Genomic DNA, 19,240 nt, shown 5'->3' with positions numbered 1-19,240 from the left:
GAGGGTATGCTCATCTGACCTTGGCAATCTGTCATTCTGCAGATGAATGATCTGTATTTCTATGTATTAAACAGTTTATAAAAAAACAACACCGAAATGTAGACAGCTGTCTGAGATGGATTTCCTTCATGTGGATAAAAACTGTCAGTGATCCCCTAACTCATTTTTACCACATAACTCCTTAAATCTTTCAAGTGTCCTAAATGTTAGCGTAGAACCGGATTCCCGAACATTGAGCTTATCGCCGTTTGGGAAATACCGCTAACCATGGCATTTAACTCCATGGAAGACCGTGGGATAAATCCGAGTGCTGACAGTTCAAATGGCTGCTGCAGAGTGACCTCAGGCCTCACAGAGTTACACCTGCATCTGAGGTGAGTGTCTCCTAAGAAAGGTATGAAGGCTCATCAAAAAGGGTCAGAAGAAATAAGTAAAATTTCCTTCTAATCACATGTCTGTTCCATGGGAAGGTGAGCTCTTTACTCAAGTTTTGAGTCACAAGGAGGGGAGATGGATAAGATGATGTGAGAGGACAGAGCTGCTTTGCTAGATCCTTCCTCTGTAAGGACAGGAGCACATCTGAGGCTTTGAAATCACAGAATCCTCAGCCTTACTTCCGAACTCTTCACAATCACGGCACGCACAAGGATGTATAACACTGAGGATGTTGCTAGAGGATGAGGGGAGCGGGGAGTGCTGACCAGTGAACCTTGTTCTTATAAGACAAACCAAACCTAACTTTTCTGAGGCCCCCAACTATACTATTGAATCTAGTGGATGGTCTCAATTATGAAATATATCTATGTTAAATCATAAGGAATTAAGCAGAGGGTAGAAAGAGGTAGAGAACAAGTTTCAGTCTTCATATTGACTAGAAAATAACCTGGAAATGAAGAAAAATTTGACAGCAATCGATGCCAAAGACAAAAAAATGCCTCAGACATACACCTCATCAATCTCTTCCCTAATGGTATTTTCTCCTTCCCTTTCCCACACAGTCTTTCAAAATTCCAAATCTAGACTCAGAAACAAAAAGGTCTTGTGTATTTTCTCTGTATTTAGTATATTTGTCTTTCCAAACAATTAAAATGGGAACAAAAGATACAGTGAGGATCCAGTGTGATTTCAGAGGATATGATTAATGGTCAGGCAAGAAAGGGAACTTTTCACTTGAGCTTGTCTTTAGACTATTCTGCTCTGCAGCATAAAAGGAGCAAAGTAACTGACTAAAAGACTGGTATCAGAAGTAGAAAGTAGGGTTTCTAAGTCTTTAGCATCAGAAGCTAATTTTGGAAAAGGCAATAGGAGCAATATTGCAGAAAGCTTCATTACTAGTCACACAGGAATGGACCCTGACTTCTAATTTCTCCTGGCTATGGTTCCATAGATGAAAAGGCAAAACCTAGAAAAGTTTATAAATGAAGATGATGAGCTGTTTAAAAGGATTCTGAACCAGGAGAGCCTTTTGCTTCTTTCCAAGGTAACCCAGCAAGGTAGCCAAGGACTGACTTAAAACTCTCTCCTCTCTCTCCGAGTTGTTCTGTCCAAGGGAAGCTAACCTCCTAAGGAATTACTCTACCTCTTATACTCTGTGATGGCTGGAGTGGGGCAAAACAGCTCTTTCATTAATGATGGATGTATTAACAGGTATCTTTAATGCTTTCTTCTAGCTGTTTATAAAGGATCTCTATTAATTACTGGCTGATAAAAACAAGTTAGCCATAAATTACTGAAACTTTAAATGTCAGAGATAAAGATTTCCCAAATTAACCCAACTTCTATAAGATAAGGCATTATGTGGTTTTAAAAAATCCATTCCTTGGGACGCCTGGGTGGCTCAGTTGGTTGGACGACTGCCTTCGGCCCAGGTCATGATCCCGGAGTCCCGGGATGGAGTCCCACATCAGGCTCCCAGCTCCATGGGGAGTCTGCTTCTCCCTCTGACCTTCTCCTCGCTCATGCTCTCTCTCACTGTCTCTCTCTCAAATAAATAAATAAATAATCTTAAAAAAGAAAATTCATTGCTCACTTAACATTCAAAATACACAAGCATGATTTTCTTTTCTGAAAATAATTGAGATGAGAAATACGACCTGTAGGTATTTCCTATACAGAATATCATAATTGACAAACAAGCTCCAAATTTACAATGGGGCCTAAAGTTTATAGTTCCTAAGAATCCCTGTAGGGAAAATTCAAAATCATTCTCCAAGAAAAACTTGTATTTCAATGAAAATTTCCAATTTTCCTTTCTAGGCCCTTTTTATTTTCTTGAAAAGAAAACAAGCCAGTGTTCGTCACATTACGTAGCTTTTCACGACACTTTATACTAACAAAGACGGCAGTCTCTTACGTCCATAAGAGCAGCATTGATGTAGTTACTACTCTCCCCATCAATTGTAATTAAAAAAGGCAGACATCTGTCAGGTGGCAGCATGTCCATAAAACGATTCTTGTCATGATTCCTTGGCAGGCACGCTATACTGCAGTCTTCAGCTTGTAGTCGAGGGGTGACTGAATTTAAAGTCTAAAAAGAAAAGGGAACGTAGGTTAAAAGCAAGTGACCCATTTAATAGCATAAGGCAGATCCATCTAGGATCTGGGAGGCCAAGTACAAAGTGAAGGATCTGTACAGGGCTACGGTATTTGCCATGATGACAGGCTGATAGACTTTGTAGTTAAAGCTAATGAAGCCTGAGAAGTGACAAAGAAACAATACACACATTGTTCACTGTGTTTCCTAAAAGGAAAAGGGAAGCTGAAAACCATTGCTACCTGCAAAATGCAGTGTCTAACCGAAGAAAACAGAGGTAGAGTGGCCCATAAGGATGACCCAACATCAAAGCTGGAAACTATCATTTGTAGTAATGTTTTGCCGTGCTGTATTTGAAGACAGGCTGTAGCATGCTAGAAAGAGCACTGCACAAAGGATCAAAGTATGAGGTGTCCAGAGCTACGCTTGACTTCATATTCACACATCTTCAGGGATGTCTTAAGGGCCGTGGAAACATTTGGGGTTATATAGGGACAATGTTTAGTACAAACTTCAGCTATTATTATTAATACGCTTGATTTCACATTAGAGTGACACAGGTTAAAATCCATACGACTGCATATAAATACACACAAATCACTAAGTTTGACTTTTATGATACCTTTATCCATACCCCTCCCTGAGTCTTAACTCATTTCAGATACAGCAGATATGAGCTCATTACTGCAAAAATAACTCCATAATATGTAAAATGAAAGATACAGGTATTATACTTAAAATAGGGTCAAAAATTATCAATTTGACTTGAAAGACCTTCCTTAGAGTTATTAATAATGCCCAGAACACACTGTAATAAGTTCCTCATAAAAGAAACTCTAGAAATAAGTAAATACCTGGAATTCATCTTTGAGATGTGAAGAGTTAGTCTGAGAGTCTATTCTAATCATATCAAAATATGCAGCTTTAAATTCGCAGACAGGTATGGCAGTTTCTCCACATAAACAGGCTTCTAGAATGGCATCATGAATAAAAATGTACTGTTCCTAAGGAAAAAAAAAAACTATTTTAATAAAAATCCTCTGTCATCAAAGATAGAGAATACAGAGAATTTTCTCTATATAGAAACATTAATAATGATATCAATATTTTCCTATATGACTTGATGAGGTAATACTGATTCTATGTGAAAAACATTTACTGTTTTTGATAAATGTTGGAAACCAACAATAACAAAAAAGAGGTCATTAGAGATAACAAGCAACATGCCTCTGTTTGGACCATATTGATACGACGAGATCTTAAGGCTTTGACACAGTTGTAGATGTCGACAACACCCTCTCTTTCAGCCATGTCCAGCATGATGTCGATCACAATGTAACAGCCAGTTCGTCCAGCACCAGCACTGAAACAAATTAAACAAATCTAAAGAAGTGCAAGACTTACATTCTTGCAGTCTTATTAAATAAAGATCCTTTTCAACTGTCAGGTGGAATCAAATTGATTTAACAAACTGCAAGGTGAGATTTTTATGTGTTATATAAACACTTATTTCATGTACAAATAACTTCAGGTAGAGTGTTTTGGTGCAAAATGAAGACGGGAGCAGGAGTCTGAAATTGAAAACGATAGACTTTGTATATCAAATTGTGTTTTAAAAATAATGTACGTATGTTGTTCAAGTTCCATAACTCTCATACAGTCTTCATTCTCTGGCAATCCAGGGCCCGTGATTTCAAGCTCATAGAAGTGATGAAGGGGTGCATTTGGGCTTTAAAATTTCACCTCAGAAATACTCTTACTCATATACTTGTGTGTCCTCTGGCAAAATGCTAGAATGCTGGCTTACTGTTTCAGTCTGACAGACTCCTGTACATACCAAGGCAAAAAAAAAAAAAAAAAAAAAAAAAAAATTTATTCCAAAACGTTTACTGGGAAATCTGAGGAGTCAAAATTCAGAGAAGTGTTAATTATGAGGGTGGGGAAGGAAATGGTTATTGGAGGAGACAACAGGAGAAAGAATATTTGAATGGTGATCTGAAGGAAAAATGAATATGAACAGTTAGGTATAGAATATAATTCTTAACAGGTCACAAAAGACAGCCACTATCTTACTGTATTTAATTCAGTCACTGAATCTTAATATACTACTGATTATTTTATCTTTTGGAAATGTTTCTTCAATTTTTAAAACAGATTTGATTATTTATTTTAGAGAAAGAGTGTGTGATGGGGAGGGGCAGAGGGAGAGAGAGAATCTCAGAGACTCCCTGGTGAGCAGGGAGTGCAATGTGGGGCTCGATCTCAGGACCCCGAGATCACGACCTAAGCTGAAATCGAGAGTCAGATGCTTAACCAGCTGAGTCACCAGGCATAAAAATCGGTGGTGCAAACAAGATATAGTTGGGGTTTGGTGAGGGTGGGGGGGATTTCACTTGGTAGTCAGCTTCCTCTTTTTTGTATATTCATGGATACCTGAGTATAAGTGAAAAGTGACACTTATGTTCAAGAGTATCTGAGACTCTTGGAGCACTTCTGAAGCAGGCAATTCATAGGGGAGTAATCCTCTATGATAAGTCAAGACACTCCTGAATTGAAGAACTATTTATCTCATTTTCTAATGCACAGAGGGGCTATTAACATTATACTTTGTTGTCCAGATTTGGCCACTTCTCTCAAACACAATGTTCTTTAAGAAATTTAATTAAAAGATATTGTGGGTATCTATCTCTCTCTCTCTTTTTTTTCTTTTGCCTACCATCTTCTGAATCACTGTTCCCAGGGTTTGAGATGGGAAGGTAATTGAAGAGTACATCAGATTTCCCGAAGAGGATTGAATTGAAGATTTTTTTTTTCAGGGTACACAGTATCTGATCCTTATGGGATCCCTTATTTTTATGTCATTCTCTGGGCTGTTTTCCCTCTTCCATACATGGTCATTTAAATTCTGAATAGGTAGGATTTTCAGGGGGAAAAAAAAAAGCTTAAGTACAACCTATTATATAGCTTGGAGGGGACAGTATTTGAGAATGGTGTGCAGCATTTAGGAAAAGCTTTTCAGATTCAGTACATATTTTTCTGTTCACATCTCCAAATGAGGCCATGTAATCTGCTTTTAGTGTCTCTGAATGCTTGTTTTAAGAGAAGTTTCTAATCAGAAGGAAGCCTGGATATAATGTTCACATTTTTCTGGCATATTTTTGCTGGCTCTCACTGATGTAGTTTTCAAGGTTCTCTGATGGATGGCTTTTTTTTTTTTTAAATTCTTAAATAGCTGTTTTATAGCACAAATTCTTGCAATTTAGGCCATTTAGTAACTCTGTATGTCTCAAATTTAGTTTTAAAAGCTGGGCTTCTACTGGGAATTTACTAGATTGGCAAGAAATCTGTATTTTAACCCCAGACACAGATGTTGCCACTAAAAGACAGAGATTCCACACTCCCATTTGTGAACAACACTACACATATTAGGATGAATGTATTTATTTTTTAAGTTTCTATTTTATATCCTCCTTTGAGCTAACTTTTCTTTTTTTAAACCTTACCTGTAATATCATAAACTGGAACCTTGTAAGCATGCACTAGTTCTATGCTTGAAGGCCTTGTCTTCCCACTTTAAAGAAGCTGGCCGTATACAGTCCAGAGTGTCTGGTCCAGTACTCACCTGCAGTGCACAACGATGGGGCCGGCACTGGGAGGGTTGGAGAACTTCACTCGCCGGATGAAGGAAAGGAGCCCTGTGGCGTGGTAAGGTACTCCGTGGTCAGGCCAGCCAGTGAAATGGAACTGTTTCACTTCGCGGATCTCATTGTAGCCCCTCTGTGCAAACATGTAAACAAGCGTGTTCAAAAGTGTCCAAAGAAAGCCATTCAACACCAACCACAGGCACTAGACCTGGCTGCCAACGGAAAAAAACAAAACAAACAAACAAAACCCCAAAACAACAACAACAAAACAAAGAATCTATCAAAGATCAGGATTTTTCTGATAGAAGATGCTGGCCTGACATGGTTAGGGAGCTTACCTTATTGTCAGACACCTGCCAAAGAAAGAAAATTAGAAGTCTTGCTCAGTTCTGTAACTCTGTGTAAATTTTTATTTACCTTGACAGTTTGTTCCTTAGTTGAAATGACAACACATAGAATTATTAGGAGAAAAGGAAAAAAAAATGGGAAAGCTAAAATGCAGCCCTCTGGACCCGAGGCACTGAGTTTTCGAGTGGTGCATAAAAGCAACTTTCTAGCTTCTCACCTCAAAAAGATTTTAATGCCTTGCTTATCCATGTTGAAAATGGTTTTGAAGCCCAGCATGCAGGGATTTTCCAGGACAGAACTACTTTAGATTCTTTTGTAAAAAAAGCTGGCTAAACTTCTTTGGGCAAATGATTTTTCCTAATTCTGTGAAATAATGCAGCACCAAATATTATTTATAGTAACAAAAATACAAAATAAAAGGGAACCATCATTGTTATGCCTCTTTCCTATTGGGTTAATTTGATAGAACTTTTAAATGAACACTTCAAAGCTTTTACCCTTTGGTTAAAGCAGCCTGTGGATTGTGTTAGCACAGCTCAGAGAGCATAGATAGAATGCTACAGAGTTATTTTTAAGAATCCACATTTGTAACCCCTCAAACCCCACAATAATCTATATAATGCCAATGGCTCTGTGAGCTACCTGTGATATCTCCATCTAACTTGTTCAATCAGAACAGTGAGAAACATGTCAGGAAATCAATGAATCAAATTGAGAAAGGTTAGATTCTGTCCTATATGGATAGACAACAAATAGGACCAAAAACTTGGAAGCCAGTGATCAGGTCGTCTTATTCTTTCTAGTTCCAGTTCCTACACAATACCCTATACAAAGCGGCACTCAACAGATAATTATAATAATGACAATGACAAACACTCTCATGGAATCATGCATAGAAAAATCACTTTTTTTTCTTTTAAAGATTTTATTTATTTATTTGACAGAGAGATCACAAGTAGGCAGAGAGGCAGGCGGAGAGAGCGGGGGAAGCCGAGAGGTGAGCCCGATGTGGGTTTCATTCCCAGGGCCCCGAGACTGTGACCTGAGCTGAAGGCATAGGCCTAACCCACTGAGCCACCCAGACGCCCCGAAAAATCACTTTCTTTACTACTTTTCAAGCCAACTCCAGTGAGTAAAATCATAAATTTTTCCAAGACCTGATTTCAGAGAATTTCCTGACCTCTTCCATATTAATCCATTGCTGGAGGTGCCTGCCATAAGGGCCTTGTTCTTTCTAGTCAACTTCAGTTAAACGTTCTTTTTAATGTCTGGTGAGGCACGTTCCTTTACTGCTCTTTCTATTTAATCTTCCTGTGTAATTTTCAAATATGTGATCTAAAACAAACAAACAAAAAAACCCCAAACTACTCTTCTACAGTTTTAAATAATAAGACAGATTAAAAATAAAAACCCAATGATGTTCTAATTAGTATGACATTAACTACAGAAAGTGGTATTAACATAAAACATTCCCATTCTGGGCCGTAGTGCGTGTCTCTACTTACTGATTCACATCATATTTTACGTTCTTTACACTTTTGAGGATTTAGTCACTTAGGACTTCTTTCTTTGTTGAATCTATTCCTAGATAACTTCAGAATTTTTTTATTACTGTGAAAGAGATTTCTTAACGTCTACTACTGCTTACTGCTAATATACAGAAAAGCTATCATTTATGAATATTTATCTTGAATTTAGCCACTTCAATGATTAGTAGTTCCATTTTAAAATATTTCTAGTTTTCTTGATATAAAATCACTTCTTGTTAAAATAATCTTATCTTTTTTAATAGTTAAGCAATTTACTCCTTTAGTTGTCTCATTTCATTTACTAGAACTTCCCCCAATTTTGAATACTAGTGAGACCGATTATCCACATCACACTCCTGATTACACAGCGATACCTTTAGGGTTTTTACTCCTTAATGTGCATGCTATTAGTTACTGTTGATTCTCCTCTATCATGCTTAAATAGCCTCCTTATTTTTTTTATAGATTATTTCTATAAACGTCTTTTAAGCAAAAATAAGTATATTACAGTATCTATTAATAAAACCATATGTTTTTGGTCCTTTGACAAAGATGTGATGAAATGTTTGGCTAGATTTCCTACCACAGGTGTAATATCCTTGCCTTCCTAGAAACAGTCATTATAGATCATGTTGTGACATTTTCTTAATTCACAGCTGGATTTCAAATTTTCAATATTTTATTTTGAAGGTTTTTTTCAAGCATGTTCTTGAATGAAATTGGTCTGCAAAGCTCTTGTGCACACAGAGAGAAAGAGAAGAGGAGCAGGGGTGGGGAGGGAGAGAGAGAGAAAGAGATTTTAAAAAAGAGAGGAGAGAAGAGCTTGAGAGAGTGCCATCTTTACCTGTTTCTGTTACCACAGTTATGTCAGCTTTTAAAATATATTTATTTGGTTTTCACGGTCTATGGTCTAAATAGTTTTATTAATAAAGGCATTAACTGTTCTTTAAAACTTAAAGAAACCTTAACTATAAAGTCATAGTGAAATTTCAATGATATATTTTAAGATTCTATTTTCTTCTATCATCTGCTCAGGTTTCTAAGTCTTCTTGGGTCAGATTTTTAGAAATCAGTGTTTGCAAGAATATAAGGGTATTTAGACTAAAATCTGTCTCCAAGTTTACATGTAACATTTTTACCTATTTCCCAAAATCAAGTATAACTATAGTTATATCCTTTTTGTGTTTTCTAATATTGCATAGTTTTGACTGTCCCTCATTTAGAATTGACAGAGGTTACTATTCTTTTCAAGAAACTAGCCTTTTGATCTTATTTATTCTTTTCTGTTGGTTTTTGGTTTATATTTGATTTTTTTCTTCTATGCTATTTATTTTTCTCTGATGTTCTAGTTTTGTGATTTTCCACATGATTCTAGACCACTTTTCTAAATAGAAATCATCTATGTATTTAATATGTATCCTGGGGTTTACAAACATGACTGGCACTTGAATAAATATTTGTGGAATGAATGAATGAATGAATGAATGAATGAATTTTATAGCATCAGCAAAACAAATCTTGATGGGGACTTTATGAGAAAAAAAAATTTCCATAAACATATTTTAAAGAAAGAGAATTTAGGGTACTTACCCTTTCCAGGGTGAATGTCCTAACTACATATTCAGCAAGTGGCTCCATTTCCACACAAGTTACTTTGAAGTCACCATAAACTTCAGTATCATCAGGCCAATACTTGTAGCATTTAACCTAAATGACACAAAGGGTATAGACATGGACTTGAATATACATGAACCAAAATGGTTAATTCCAGTGGAAACTCTTTAGGTTTTAATAAAAATATGGTTAAAAAAACTATATATGAGATGAAAGAATCTATTACACAATAAATAGAAAAACCTTGTATAGTCTCATTATAATATACAAGCCTGATGATGCAATTAGAATCTAGTATAAAATCAAAGTTTCTTTCATTACTCAATAAGAAATCAAATAATTTTCTCAGCCGAGGAGCACTCAGTTGAAATGCTCTGCATACCAATATTTAAAACAATATAGTGAGTGTTATTTTAAGTTTGTTAGGTTTGGCTACTCAACTTACACATGTTTTGTGAACAAGGAAAAAAAAATCTTTTTTCTCTTACCCGGCCAACCTCAACTAAATTTGTAACCATCACAATGCAGGCAGACTGTTCTTGCCAGATCATTCTCCAGAAATCATATACTGTTTCATGAACTGGGCCTTTGAAGAAATTAATTTGAATATTATGTTATCAGAGAAATTTTGTGGTTAGAAGAAATAAGTGGTAAGAAGTATACATAAGGCACAAATCACAGTAAACTAAATAACTCAAAAAATAATACTAAAGGTCTAATATAAAATGTCACTGAAATTACTTAAATTTAGTTTATATCTAAATTCACAGTATAGCGAAAACATAGGCAAATACAATTTTTTTTTCAAATTTATCTTCTATACTTCTCATGAAGAAGACATCACTAGATTCTAGGATATTTATACCTGTCACTAAATTAGTTTGATAGATCTTCAAATACATGTTAAAAATAGGAAACCTTATTCCACTATCAACCAAACAGCATGTATTACCAATTAAATATACCCAGATCATTTATAAAACAGTGCATGTTTAGGGGTTAATGAAGAAATATCCATACATATAAGCACACATGCCAACCTTCTATTCCCATCTCCAGACTAGAGAAGTGTCTGCTGGGTTATACTCTGCTCAGTGCCACAAACAAACCTAGAAAATTGTTCACCTTGGATGATCTTTGACTTTAAAGAGCTTATAATTCAACTCAGTTAATCCAAAGATATGTGAAAATACTCAGAAAATAATCTCTGTCAAAACAGCAAACAGAGCTTTTGCCCTGCCTCCCTCTTCTAAGAAATAAATAGATATATAGGTTTCTCTTCTGAAGGCCAGTGGTCAATCTAGAGATAACTAAAGGTGTTTTAGGAGGCTCTCATTCCCTGGGGTGCCACTATAACAAGATTCCTCTGCCTTTTTCTTATTATCTGCACACAATGAACTTGATGGAGTTCCCTTAAGCCCTTCATTTTGTCTCAGTCTTGACTTGAAAAAAAAATTGCTGGAAGACAGTCTAACATCTCATTATAACAGTATCACTCTTGGATAATACTGCATTCCAGGACCACAGACCTTGCTCCCCCCGCACCCAAAAAACGCCACTTATACAAGGTACACCTCTTTAGCTCTTATCAAGAGTAATTCCTGTGTCCAGCTCTATTGACTCGTGTGCTCTGGGACATCAGAATACCAAACCCAGACCACACATCAGCAGCTTCTCTTTTATTGTAATTAAAAAACAAAGCAAGCTTTAATTTATGTGTTTTACACAGACAAAACAATTTGTATTATAAAAATGAATAAAGAGTAGTCTCACTCAAATGATCTGATCTTTTTTTTTTCAGTTAAGTCAGATAAAATGGCAAAAAAACCTCAACCCCCATGCCCAAACCCAAATTGACCTCATATGGATGAATAAGCAAGTTTGGTTGCTCTAGAACATTTAGAAAGACCATGTTTTACCTTGAGTTGCAATATAGTGGCTTGGTCTCTGGTAACCCTAAAATAGGAGAGCAGATTGGTTATCATTTTACATCAGTATCAGAAATAAATGAATGAAGGCATAAAAAGATGAAGACAACCACCTGTTAAGATTAAGTTATAGTAAAAAGTCCAGAAATGAGCAGTGAACTCAGAGTTCACTTCTCAAACCTAGGTTATCTGAAAGGTAAACATAAAATAAAAATTAAATGTTTTAAGGGCTCAGATTAGAATATGTATTGCATAATTGAGTTTTGTTTGCTAGGGCTTAACCTCTTAGATATTGTTTGATTTTACTAAAATGTTTATGCCTTCATGTTAATCTTTAGTCATTAATTCCTGGCAAATTGTGTTCAAAAATATTATTCTCATCTTATCATCCAAAAGTACAACACACTGCATTACAAATGGACAACGACATATTAGAACCGTAAAAAAATAACAGAACATTCCAATGTTAGAGCTGGACAATGCATGTGTGCTTTTAGTCAAAGTCCTGCTGAGCTATTTTAGAGAATATTCCTGTATATAATATGTTCAGGAATCTGCCAAAACTATTTTGTGTGTGCTGATAATATTAGTTTACACACACATAATTACAGGTACACACATATATAGGGAAAGAAGAGTTTTAAATAAAATGGATCTCATCCTGAACAAAAATTTAGCACTTTTTTTTCTTTTTAGTGTGCTAAGAGCTTTAGATGGTTAAATATTTAATACTGTGTCAACAAAGAAATTATTTTCTCATAAGAAATAAGTTGTTAGTTGCTCTCAATCTATTTGAATTCTGGTATATCATGAGTAGCACAACTGTTAACAGTATCATAGGGTTAAGCTTTGGGTTTGTTTTGCATTTATCAAAGGACTTTAGCAAAAGCTTCGGGTACAATTTGTCCACATTTGGTGTGGGCAACTCGATGAGCATATTAATGCACATAAACTGAGATCTCCAATCTAAGACTTAATAGGCTAAGCATGATACTGATGCCAATTTGGAAGTTTTCTATTTCTTCTTACACCAAATAGTACAATTTTTCATGGAAAAATTTTTTCCAAGCTCTATAAGCATTTCATCTCCCGTTTTTCATGAAAAATTTACCAATTACAGAAGAGTCTTAAATGTAATAAACTAACAGGAAAGGGAACATTATGGAATTGTGAAGTAATCAGCCAAAATACACTGGGGTCTTAACAGAACGACTGGGTAACAACACAGTCTCATTTAGAACACAGTTTTACCATATGAACCAAAAAGTAGTATTATAACAAGGCTCCAGTGTACATGTCTTGGCAGAAAACCAAGGTTAAACTGAATAGGTAAGAACAAGTACAAATTTGTCACAAAACTGTTGGAATTTTTTATTCTAAAGAATGGACCATTAGCTTACTCTTTTGAGATGTCTGATAAATTTAAAATATTGAATGAGAGTCAAATGATGATCAAAATTTTTACCAATATACTGAGACTGTATGTAATAAAATTAATTAATTCAAAGCTATCAATTATGACAGTTCACAAAATAACTATAAAACATGAACTTAATAAATGTGACAGAGGTCACTGCCTATTTATTATGGAAACTGGACAAAGTCGGGGCCTAATTTTTATATGTTTTATAGAAATATAAATGTGTACATCATATACACTGCAATATTTGAAACTTCTACCTTTTGCCTTATAATTAGTGCAAGTCTTAAACTGATTAATCTCAGTACTCCTAGGACAGAATTATTTAAAAATAGCTGATGTTTTATGAGTGCTTTGTATGTGATAGGTATTGTGCTGAATGTTCCACATGCATTACTTTATTGATTTCTCATGACAGAATGATGAGGTTCATACTGTTGTTATCCCCACTGCAGAGAGAAGGAAACTGAGGCACAGAGAAGGGAAGCAACAGTCCCAAGAAGCAACAGTCCCAACCAGGAAATATAAAAAAAGAGCCTGTCTTTCTTACACATAATGTAGTATTATTACTTCCTTGACAATATTTTATTTTTGATTTGCTAATTACTTTCCATTAAATCAACAATTTGCATGTAGATATGCTCGTAACCAAAATGTAACACTGAAAACCTGTGACCAAAGCAGCTTTTTGGTTTGCATGATTCGATATATATGTGTGATATGTGTATTTTACAAATGCAATTTAGTAATGATTTTGCCTAATTAATTTTAATACTTTAACAAGCCAATACCACACACCACAAAATAGTCTTCCTACCCATTTTTAACATCAGAAGTCAAATGTAAAATGTAGAATTTCAGATACACTAATACACATCATACTATCCAGCTTCTCACATGTTTAGGGAAGGGGAAGAATAAAAGCCAGAAACAGAAATCAACAACAAAGAAAACTCGAGTACATCATAACTTGTCAAAAGCTAAAAATGGTCCTGTTTTTCTAAACATAGCAAAGGGAAGGAGGTAAAATAGATCTTCACACATGTAAAGGAGTTACAAAAAAATGAACATAGATATACCGTATGAGGCTAATTAGGTGAAGCATGCAGAGATAACTAGTATTAAGCATTAGTAAGAACTGTAATTAAGAGTAGTTATAGTAAAGATTTATAATAGGGTGCTGTTATTTACATATAGTGGTACTTACATCCCTGTACAGCCAAATCTACAGCCCAAACCAAAGTCAGGTGTGAAAGAAAGCACAACAACGTCAGTGAGTACTAGGACGTAGAACAAGGAAAAGTGTACAGTTTGTTCTTTATTTTAAAAAGCTAGCAATCACTTTATAGGCAATAACAAGCAAAAAGTTTCACGTGGATAAGCCAACAAATTGGGCTCATCGAACTATACAAATACTTACATCTATATAGTTGGCATTAATGTAATCTGAAGAAGGATCATCCTCGACAGGTTGCAGAATTACTCTGGAGTGGTCATCTACGGTTTTTAAACAATAAAATAAAGCTATTAAATTTCCCCTCTGTTCTGAAACAAGGACCTCAGTAGATAGTTAGAGTAATTCAGGGGTTGTTGATAGCTTCTCCATAATAGAGGGCTATTCAAATTTCCTTAAAGAAATACAAGAACTCTTTTTTTTTTATTGTGTTATGTTAGTCACCATAAACTACATAATTAGTTTTTGATGCAGTGTTCCAAGATTCATTATTTATGTACAACACCCAGTGCTCCATACAAGGGCTGTGATGAGTTCCCTACTTATTATAATATTCTGTTAATAAAGCTTCAATGACTAGCATCTTCATAGTTGGTAGGTTTTTAGGGAACATGGGAATGTCAGATGAATCATCATTGGATTTGTCTAAAGGACTGAACTTGTTGTAACTACTAATTCTGCTTCTTAGACCTGGTTTGAAATGGGTGGGATCCGTTCCTGCTGCTGTGTACAGAAAACGAGCCAGAGAACTAGAGAGTGAATTTTGAATCTCTGCTCTCGACTGCTTACTTCTTGAAAGTCAAGACTGAATTCTGATGTATTTGGAAGATATTTTAAAATAACTTAAATTGAGATTCGAATGGACCAAGTACATCACTAGCTAGTCACAAACTAAACTATGCAACTTTCCTTACCGCTCCTGTGGTTCCAAGGATAACCAATTTACTTATCCCACGCAAACACCCTGAAGACTTAATGAAGTCCCTAATGACAAGTAACACGGAGTGGCAGGAGTTCAGCCATGGGCTCCAAGGCAGAAATAAAGGCTATACTGAAAGAATAACACTCTCACCTTGAATGTATTCGGTAGAAGTGTTACAGCAATTTGTCACTGAAAAGACCTTTCTTTTTCATTATCCTGATATTCTCAGCTGTCAATAACATCCCCATGCATTTACATGCAAACATAACATCAAACAGCACGTTATCTCCACAGGCTGAAGAATCTGAGTCAATTTAATTAATGAAGATGACGACAACTTCAGAGTCACTGCCAACAGCCAATGCTGCTTTAATATTAAATAGATCACTTTACAAACAGATGTGCCACCCTTTGGGATTTTTCTTAAAGTTTAAAAGCATGTAAGGAGGACCTGCCACTATTATTTATCTTCCACACACAATATTTACACTCACCAAGAACTGTATGAGAACTTACATGCTATAATGTTTCCATATCGATTTTTTGCTCTATTTTGATCTTTTTTAGCTACATCCCAAGATGCAGACTGTCCTTCAAAGAAGCTCTGGGAAAAAGAAAAAATAAGAAGAAGACTGAATTTAACTCCTTTTCCTGGATCAGGTTTATCTGTTCTGAAGAACAAAATAATAAAAGCCACTCTTCTCCGGGAGGAAGAGAGTACTAGAGGAGTAAACAACTTCTCTTTTCAGATCTCAAAGCTTGTTTGTTGGACTCCTACTTGTTCATTTTGGATTGGACTGAGTTCAAAATGAGGACAAAAAGCAACTTTAGGGAAAAAAAAGGAGCTTGAAACGATTTCAAATTTAAGATTGCTGCAACTCTGAGAAATGGCAGTAGAGAAAGCATCAAAACGTCAAAACTACCTTTAATGAGTATCTTTCAAATGTTTTTCTCTTAGCATTTGTAACAGGAAAAAGAAAACCTGTTTTCCCCCATAATTATTCATTAAATCGTGTGCAGTACATCCCATTTCAGTTTCTTTGAAGACCATGAAAAGGACTGAGTCTCTACAACAAGGGACCATATGAAGATGAAAAAGAGTCACCATATCCAAGGATCTTGGAACAGATGAATTTGCTGATTGGTTTAATTACCATATACAGCAATTTAAAATATGGGTATAGATTTCTTTTTGCAGTAACACTTAAACTTTGCTCAACACAGGAAATGGGGTCTTCAAAGAATCAATGGTTTTTGAAGTGAGGTACACAGGAATACACACGAAATGCAGAAAAAAAACCGAGCTCTGGCAGAATCTTATAATTCCTTGCACTATTCTGTGGCCACAGCACAGTGCTTCTGGTGTGTCTCTAAAACCAGCTTTCAAAATTCACAGCTAATTTTATTTGCTCCCAAACGGAGGTATACAAGCCATCTGCAAAGAAAATACAGAGTTCAGAAGATTCTTCACGCAGTCAAACTCATTTTAGATGGTATTTCAAAGTCAAGTACTGCTTGGATTCTTTCACTTTAAATGTGTGTACACGGTAGTTTTGAATATGGTGGTCGAAGAGCTTCCTTCTATGCCTTAGGCCCACACTTCTCAGTAAATGCCAAGTGGCAAAGGAGATTTGTCCTTTTGGCTATGTTATGTTTATTGAGATGTTGAGTTTAAACCACTTCCTGGGCAGTATGACTTATATTTTGGATTTAGTAGGAAGGGGAAATCAAGTTGGAAGAATAATTTCCCACATCCTTCTTTTGGCTTCTTAAAATTGTCTAGATTTGCAATGCTCTGTTTTTCTTCCTGGTCACTTTCAACCAATAAGCCACAAAGAAAACTAAGAGTGACAAGCAGTACATTTAGAACACAAAGATCGACCCCAATTTTCAGCAGATGGGCAACAAGTAAAGAGGCAGAGAAGTAGCTCCTGCTTCCATCATTTAACTGGTTGAATCTGTAATGATACATTGGGGCTCAAAGGATCCTGTTAATGGATTTTTCCAGGGGTGAAATATAAGATCTAACATAGGGGTTTTTAAATAGCCCAGTAAAATTCTGGAATCCAACATTTAAGAATTCTTCAAGTGAATTTCGACCCAGAAAGTGCCCTCTCTTTCAATTCTGTCTGCCCCTTCTCCCTGCATACACATTTGAGGATATTCTCAGAGACCCAAGATTAGAGTCTAAAGAGTAGACTCCCCTCCTTGACAGTAAAGGGAGGAGGAAAAAGTCCAATTCTATTCTTATTAGAAATAAAATTTAACATAACAATGAAATTTTCACCTCATATTCCTCTTTGAACCCATAGCTGTCTGATGTCTTCATGAGATTAATGTGCTGCAGTAAGTCGGCAACCCTGATGGCTGGGTGCAGCTGTCCTGTCTGGTAAGGGGATTCTGTCCCCTCACATAGGTAGCGAGGCACATCTAGAAGACGACTGGACTCTGCTGTGGCACTGTGGTTCTCATCTGGTGGTTTTCAGATTCCAGAAGATTAAAAAAAAGACAAAGTTATCTTGTTTAATATATATCTATGCAAAGAAGATTGTAAGAACTTAAGATTTTTCTGATAACAGGAGGAAGAAAAAGAAATCTAGCACATGGTGAGTGCTGTGAAGTGTGTAAACCTGGCGATTCACAGACCTGTACCCCTGGGGATAAAAATATATTATATGTTTATGAAAAATTAAAAATTTAAAATTAAAAAAAAAAGAAATCTAGCATAGATCTAGGGCAGCTTCCCTATAAAGATAAAGCCCTTTACATCAGCTCAAGTTATGAAGTCAGAGTATATTATATTTATGTCAGTGAGATAACAGGTGCTGTGAGACGTAGACAGCTGATCCACTTTCAGAAAGTATAAGTGGAAGATTTTGCTGCGTTCTTCCTTTTTCTTGTATCTGCAGTCCCAGCAGCATAGAGTAGGGCCAGAAGATCAAGTTGTCAACTTGGAGAGGTGTTTTCATTGGTGGGTAAACTGAACAAACTCCTTCCCCACAGTATCCCAACCTTGCTCACAGACCCCATCTAGGCAACCCACCCCCACAGGGCTGCTCTCCGTGGCCTTGTGGGCCTACTCTGCTGCCTGGGGCCGCAGTCCAGACTGGGAAACATGGGCCTTCTCCAGAATCATCCCCTGGCCGCACTATGTCCACCAGTCAGGTTACACATGCGTTTATACTCAGTCTCTACGCTTTTGGGTTATTAGGATGGTTGTTGTTTTTATTGTGAATATATTTTGACTTTTGTGGTCACTGTGTGAAAGAAACTACAGTATGTCTCTGGGGCAAAAGGTGTAGGTTGTTCCTCTGGAATTCTTCCCTGACCCATCATGGCTGAGTCACATGGCTGCTTCGTTATGTTCCCATGGCCTCCTGTTCTATGTGTCCTTTCTTTTGCTCTATATTTTAGTCATTTGTCTCCTGATCTCTTTCTTTTCACTAAATTCTGAACATTTAAAGTGTAGAGTCATAGATGTCTTTTTGTTCCTAATGACCGGTGCAATGCAATCACTCAATAAATATGTCAGTGAATAAATTCGTTAAAAGAAGCTGAATCCCTCACCACCCACATTTAAGTGTAGGCCCCATCCCCATTGTGTTATTAGTTGAAAATGAAACTTTAAAGTCTCTTTATGTCATAAGGAAGAAATGAACAAGAACATTATACCTATGAAGAATAAATATTATTTTAATGACCACAGCACTAATTATTACAATGAGAAAAAGCATGCTTATATTTACCACATTTAAACTTACCACTTAAAAAAAAAAAACAAATGTTTTAAGGGGTATTACTTTGGAAAGCATTATACTGCCATATTCATTAACAGAAGAGAAAATACACTCTTAGGGGAACTTTTGTTTTTAATGATAATGCATACTGTAGAGAACGATATTTAATTAACAGTTAAACATATTTCAAGTGCTGGTACATTTGCCTGTTCTATCACCAACTCTACAAATAGGATATGGCAAAAAATGAATTGTTGTCCCCATGATAAACATTTTTTCTTCCTGGAGAAAGGGAAAAAAAAAAAAAAGAACCCCACAATCAGATTTGTGT

At 36.0% G+C, this 19,240-nt stretch overlaps 1 protein-coding gene across 7 annotated transcripts in view; it reads right to left on the bottom strand.

The window, feature by feature from the left end:
• The window catches only part of PTPRK (protein tyrosine phosphatase receptor type K), a 563,647-nt gene that overhangs the window by 9,346 nt on the left and 535,061 nt on the right, over positions 1 to 19,240 (bottom strand). For 6 of the 7 annotated variants that reach the window (XM_004740175.3, XM_004740177.3, XM_013063581.2 and 3 more), the window contains 10 exons: positions 17,460 to 17,644; positions 15,689 to 15,776; positions 14,437 to 14,513; positions 11,588 to 11,624; positions 10,157 to 10,254; positions 9,645 to 9,761; positions 6,156 to 6,310; positions 3,761 to 3,896; positions 3,388 to 3,537; positions 2,354 to 2,527 (listed from right to left, as the gene is read on the bottom strand). In XM_004740175.3, coding sequence (XP_004740232.1) covers positions 2,354 to 2,527; positions 3,388 to 3,537; positions 3,761 to 3,896; positions 6,156 to 6,310; positions 9,645 to 9,761; positions 10,157 to 10,254; positions 11,588 to 11,624; positions 14,437 to 14,513; positions 15,689 to 15,776; positions 17,460 to 17,644 — 1,217 coding nt within the window. Of the gene's footprint in view, positions 1 to 2,353; positions 2,528 to 3,387; positions 3,538 to 3,760; positions 3,897 to 6,155; positions 6,311 to 9,644; positions 9,762 to 10,156; positions 10,255 to 11,587; positions 11,625 to 14,436; positions 14,514 to 15,688; positions 15,777 to 17,459; positions 17,645 to 18,917; positions 19,192 to 19,240 lie in introns of those variants that run through there. The other variant, XM_013063592.2, reaches the window with a different exon arrangement.

This window comes from Mustela putorius, unplaced genomic scaffold (genome assembly GCF_011764305.1).
Source record: "Mustela putorius furo isolate JIRA1106 unplaced genomic scaffold, ASM1176430v1.1 tig00003863_pilon_pilon_pilon, whole genome shotgun sequence".
NCBI classification, from domain to species: domain Eukaryota; kingdom Metazoa; phylum Chordata; class Mammalia; order Carnivora; family Mustelidae; genus Mustela; species Mustela putorius.
This window is presented reverse-complemented; position numbering and strand designations above follow the sequence as displayed.